This window comes from Coenobita brevimanus, chromosome 57 (assembly GCF_032717465.1).
Source record: "Coenobita brevimanus isolate Jiangsu-jjx chromosome 57, ASM3271746v2, whole genome shotgun sequence".
NCBI lineage: Eukaryota > Metazoa > Arthropoda > Malacostraca > Decapoda > Coenobitidae > Coenobita > Coenobita brevimanus.
Window position 1 is genome coordinate 53,947,723 of NC_137010.1, and position 6,637 is coordinate 53,954,359.

At 39.3% G+C, this 6,637-nt stretch overlaps 1 protein-coding gene across 3 annotated transcripts in view; it reads right to left on the bottom strand.

Annotated features, from left to right (window-relative positions):
• Positions 1-3,829: 3,829 nt before the first annotated feature.
• The window catches only part of LOC145402341 (uncharacterized), a 25,469-nt gene continuing 22,661 nt past the window's right edge, over positions 3,830-6,637 (bottom strand). For all 3 annotated transcript variants that reach the window (XM_080274486.1, XM_080274488.1, XM_080274485.1), the window contains exon 6: positions 3,830-5,209. In XM_080274486.1, coding sequence (XP_080130612.1) covers positions 5,066-5,209 — 144 coding nt within the window. In that variant the 3' untranslated portion in view covers positions 3,830-5,065. The remainder of the gene's footprint in view (positions 5,210-6,637) is intronic.

Sequence of the window (6,637 nt, forward strand, 5' to 3'; positions counted from 1 at the left end):
TTTGCCGTACAGGAAACAAGAGAGGAAGTAATACCTTGCAGGAATGAAAAACCTGAAGGAATTTTATAGGATCGGCAGAAAGTAGAATAATATGGAAAAGGAAAATTTGGGCATACAGCCACATACTTACTCTATGCATGCATTTTTTTTTTTTAAATCAAAAGATGAATCTGTTATATATATCCTAGAATATTGTCTGTGTCTAATAGACACATGAATGCAGACGCGAATATGCAATAATTGCTCCATCCTAACTAAACGACACCAATTGCGTCGAGATACATGTCCAGTCTCTTTTTAAATATAATTATGGTACCACTCTCAATCACATTCCCAGGGAGTTTATTCCATTCGCTTACAACAGAGTAAGTGAAGAAGTTTTTGGTTGTATCAAGATTAGCCCTCCTTGCTTGCAACTTCATACCATTTCCTCGAGTTACAGTCTCGGTAATTACTGTGAATAGCTTGCTTGAATCAGTATTACTAAAGCCTTTTAGACTCTTAAAACATTCAATCAGCTGTCCCCTGAGTCTCCGTTTTCTAAGAGAGAATAGGTTTAATTCCCTGAGTCTCTCGAGGTATGGTTTATTCCTCAGGGACGGGATTAACTTGGTAGCCCTACGCTGGACCGCTTCCAGTATTTCTATATCTTTAATTAGGTGAGGCGCCCAAAATTGCACTGCAAACTCTAAGTGTGGCCTGACTATGCTTTTGTATAGGGGGATTACAATATCTTTGCTTTTATACGTAAAATGTCTTTTGAGAGAGAGAGAGAGAGAGAGTCACGTGCAAATTACCTCTCAAGGGACCCCTTCATCCGTCCCTCCTCCTTCCCCTCCTCCTTCCTTCCTCCCCTCTCTATTCCTCCTTCCCTCCATCTCTTTCTTTACACGACCAAGCCTGTATTCTCTCTCTCTCTCTCTCTCTCTCTCTCTCTCTCTCTCTCTCTCACACACACACACACACACACACACACATGTGCGGCTCCTTACTCTTTGTCAATCCGTCTGTCTGTCTTTCGTGCTCTCTCTCTCTCTCTCTCTCTCTCTCTCTCTCTCTCTCCCTCTCTCTCTCTTTCCCCGGTATTTTTTGTGCGTATTGTACGAGTGTGGTATATAAAATGAATCACTCAGCGACAGGGGTTGCGGATCTCCAGAGGCAATTTCGAATACACACATACAAGTACAAAAGGATAACGAGGATTTCTATCTATCTATCTATCTATAGCCCGACGCCCTAATCCCGAAATGGGTGGCCGCAGACAAAACGCCTCCAAGTTGCTGTCACCCACCATTTGATTGCCCTCCCCCCAGCTCACTCTCCCCTCCCTCATATACCTCTCAGCTCCATCCCTCCACCTCATCCTCGGTCTTCCCCTCCCTCTCCCTCCCTCCCCCTCACCTACATACACCCTTTCATTCTCCATTCTCTCCACATGTCCAAACCACCTCAGTGTATTTCTCCTAATCTTCTCAACTCACCCCCCCCTCCCTCATATTCCTCTCAGCTCCATCCCTCTACCTCATCCTCGGTCTACCTCTCCCTCTCCCTCCCTCCACCTCACCTACATACACCCTCTTAGTCAGTCTTTCATTCTCCATTCTCTCCACATGTCCAAACCACCTCAGTGTATTTCTAATCTTCTCAACCACATCCACATTCACCCCACAACGTTCCTTCACTTCTTCATTCGTCAACCTGTCCCTCCACGTCACTCCACATGCTCCTCTCAAGTAACCTATTTCCACTGCTGTCACTCTAGACTTGTTCCCCTCTTGCAAGGTCCACGCCTCACTTCCATACGTCAGGGTAGGGATCACAATACTATCATGCAGTGGCTTCTTGCCTTCCATACTCATACATATACAAAAATATATTGACGTTTTAATTACAGAAAATAAGTCGCTGAAGAGAATGTGTTGGGAAGCTGAAAGAAATTACTGAAGAGTATTCTAAAACCTTTCGTCTGTTAATGAGAGAGAGAGAGAGAGAGAGAGAGAGAGAGAGAGAGAGAGAGAGGAGGTATGGAAGGCCCAAGAGGGAAGAGATTTACACGTGATTCCACGCCCCTCCCTCCCTCCCTCCCCCCCCCTCTCTCTCTCTCTCATACTCTAACTTAGCCTAAAACTACCATCTCTCCATCGTGAATACTGATATAAAAATAACACTATAGACTATGATGCTAGTCACGAAGAAGTGCTAGGGAAAGAATACGTAGATGTGGATAATTAAATCTATCTATCTATAGTAAAAAATGATAAATATAAGGGACAATATTGATCCAAAAATAGACTGAAAAAGAAAAGGAGAAGACAACGGAAAATGAGATATTCGAATATTCAAAAATTTAAAAATGAGTTTTGAAGACGCACATGGCCTTCACCTCCCCCCCCCGCCTCAAAAAATAATAGAATCAATGGATGTAAAAAATAATCACATAAATATTAATCGAGAGAGAGAAATTTGACCCAAAATATAAATAATGTGAAGAGAAATAATAGAAAATGGAACTGGGGTAGAGAGGACACACACACACACACACACACACCATATCCCCACTTTTCCGTCTGCTTCATGGAGAGAGAGAGAGAGAGAGTGGTGCGGTCGTTGACTCATATCCCGGGGTCACTCACTCACTCTTACTCATTTCCTTTCACAGTAACTCACATTTACTCATACTCACTCCAAACTCATTCATGACTCTCTCTCTCTCTCTCTCTCTCCTCTACCCTTGCAATATCTATACCAAATAATAATAATAATAATAATCACCATTATTATTATTATTATTATTATTATTATTCCCACTTTCTCGCGTTAGGTCGATACAGAGAGAGAGAGAGAGAGAGAGAGAGAGAGAGAGAGAGAGAGAGAGATGCCCTAAACAGCACTGTACTTATTATCTTTAAGGACACTGACTCTCTCTCTCTCTCTCTCTCTAACTGCGGAGGGACAGAATTTCAGTACTGCCCTAAAACAACTGAATAGATAGATAGATAGGTAGGTAGGTAGATAGAGTATCGGACTGAAAGACACGTGGAAAGCTTAGGCAGAGGCAGAGATAGATAGATAGATAGACAGATAGATAAACAGGCGTGTAGACGTGAAGGAATTAGCACGGACAGACTAACTGAACCAACCAGTGCGTATGATAAGCTTGAGAGAGAGAGAGAGAGAGAGAGAGAGACTAAATCGTTATGGAAGAAGTGCTAGGAATCCTCACGGTACTCACCTTAGTAACCAAGGAGTAGGGTGGCGAGGCTATAGGTGCAGGGCAGTCACTCCGACCCCGGCATGCAAACCAATACAGCACCGCGTGAAGGATCCCACGGCCTTTAAATTTACCTATCAACCACACGAGGCTCACTAAGGCATAAACATTCTTCTAGGTCAAATCTTCTCCTAGAACAACCCTCACAACCGTCATTGTTCTATTAAAGTCCCTAATTTGATCCACCAAGGCCTTAAACTCTATATATCAACCACATGAGGCTCACTAAGGCATAAATGTTCTAGGGCAAATTCTTCTCCTAGAATCCACGAGACACTGAGCAGTATTCTAGGTGATGGCTTCGTAAATCACGTTCTTTAGCGATTTATCTTGTATATAACACCTTAACTTTCCTTCGTTAATTATATAGTTTTAGTATAGATATAGTTTGAATTAGCCACATAAAAGAGATTGCTGAAATGCAGAATAAATCGCTTAGTCCAATATGTTAAGAACTGTTTCGTTACACCCATCCCTTGGCAACTTATTCTGCCTGGTTCCCTGTTTAGCTTTTGCAATCTTTCCCTGTCTTGCGTTCTTTCGTCAAACAGAAATTAATATTTTTCAAAGCATTTATTATTGTTTTACTGAGCAAGAGATGTAGCACATATAATACAATAGATCACAAAATTATCATTATTATTATTATTATTATTATTATTATTATTATTATTACTATTATAGCTCACAGATATTTGAAGAAATACAAAATATTGAACTACCGAGATATCTACTAAGTTTAGATTTTGTTACCCATTAAAGCAATTCATTCTCTCTCTCTCTCTAAGATGAAATATTAAGTCAGTTTATAAAATATGCATAACAATAAGACCTAAATATCGAGGCAAAAATTTTAGTTATCCTTAAAATCGTTTTCTCTAATTGCTTATCCAACCGTTTTCTATTATGCTTTAATGGTTAACTTAAGAGGAAATCTTGTCCTCATAACAATCGCAATAAATACGTAACCAGGGGGAAGACACAAATAAAAACTCTTTCTCTAATATTACACAGCCGTTTTCTATTATACATTAATGGGAAAAATAAGAAAAATCTAGCCTTCCATATCACAACAATAATAAAACAGGTCCAAGCTAACCGAGACATTATGCAGTTTCGACAAAGGTTATTTAGACATTTATCCACATACGTCATTTCCCAGCTATCTAATTTTCCAGACACCTATTCATCTATCTATCTATCTATTTATCTAGCTATCAAAATTATGTCCTGAAAACGAAATAATACGCAAATGTTCTTATAAATTTAAATACATTTCTGTGATACCCTAAAACACAGTGATAGTTTGACATTGAGCCTACGAGTATATATGTTTTTTTTTTCTTTTACACTCCATACGACAATTTTACATAACCACAGGGAATATTTTCAGTGTAGAATTTAAATACTTTCTTACTTACACGGCATCGTCTAGTGGATAGCCGAAAAGTATATATAAATAATGATATTCTAACATTCAAAGCGCTAAATATTTACGTATATAGGAAGCTGCGAGACATTTGAGCTGACTGATAAATATGTATTAGGTATATTTATTGTATTACTACCAATACTGATTTTAGGCACTGTACTGAATATTTAGAGAGAAAGAGAGAGAGAGAGAGAGAATGATAAAAATCACTCATTTCTTCCTCTCTCTCTCTCGTGTGACGCATTTTTGAACCTAAGTCTACAGAATAACTTGCTGAAGGTTAGCTGTCACGACCCAATATTCCAACGTCTCTTCTCAATAAATTTCCCCAGACTAAATCGCAACAGGGCAGGCGTTAGGGGTCAATATTTCCATCCTTCTTCCTTAATCCATTTCTGCAGCTGCTTAATCTCCTCCTTCGCCTCCAGACCCAGTTGTCCTTCCGGTTGCACTTCCGGTTCGTATGAAAGGACCCGAGCACACTCCTTCAGGTGAGTTAGGGCATCCTGCAAGAAAAAATATTATTATTATTATTATTTTTTTTTTTAATTATTATAATCATCATCATCATCATCGTCGTCATCATCATCGTTCATATCATGATTACAACAACAACAATAGCAAAAACTACTACTACTACTACTACTAATAATAATAATAATAATACCACCAGTACTGCTAGTACTACTACTACAACTATTGCTACTACTATTACTACTATTACTTTTTAAATCACCTCCATCCATTGGTGCATTACATTGTGCAGCTCAGCACCCACCTTGCTAATACAGTTCACATTTGGAGTTGTAATGTGAAGGTTAACACTACTACTACTACTACAACTACTACTACTACAACTACTACTACTACTACTACTACTACTACAACTACTACTACTACAACTACTACTACTACTACTACTACTACTACTACTACTACCTCTATCCATTGGTGCATTACATTGTACAGCTCAGCACCAACCTTGCTAATACAGTTCACCATTTGGAGTTGTACTGTGAAGGTTAACACTACTACTACTATTACTACTACTGCTACTACTACTACAACTACTACTACCTCTATCCATTGGTGCATTACATTGTACAGCTCAGCACCCACCTTGCTAATACAGTTCACATTTGGAGTTGTACTGTGAAGGTTAACACTACTACTACTATTACTACTACTACTACTACTACTACTACTACTACCTCTATCCATTGGTGCATTACATTGTACAGCTCAGCACCCACCTTGCTAATACAGTTCACCATTTGGAGTTGTACTGTGAAGGTTAACACTACTACTACTACTACTACCTCTATCCATTGGTGCATTACATTGTACAGCTCAGCACCCACCTTGCTAATACAGTTCACATTTGGAGTTGTACTGTGAAGGTTAACACTACTACTACTACTACTACTACTACTACTACCTCTATCCATTGGTGCATTACATTGTACAGCTCAGCACCCACCTTGCTAATACAGTTCACATTTGGAGTTGTACTGTGAAGGTTAACACTACTACTACTACTACTACTACTACTACTACTACTACTACTACTACCTCTATCCATTGGTGCATTACATTGTACAGCTCAGCACCCACCTTGCTAATACAGTTCACATTTGGAGTTGTACTGTGAAGGTTAACACTACTACTACTACTACTACTACTACTACTACCTCTATCCATTGGTGCATTACATTGTACAGCTCAGCACCCACCTTGCTAATACAGTTCACATTTGGAGTTGTACTGTGAAGGTTAACACTAACCCTCATATTACAATCCGTTGGCCCCAAGCACGCCAACGGCTGTGCTGACCAACCATCTACTATTACAATTATTATTTTATTTTATATTTATTGATATTACAGTGTAAATAAAGACATTAAACTATTGGAGTCGCTGGTCTATGCGACTCT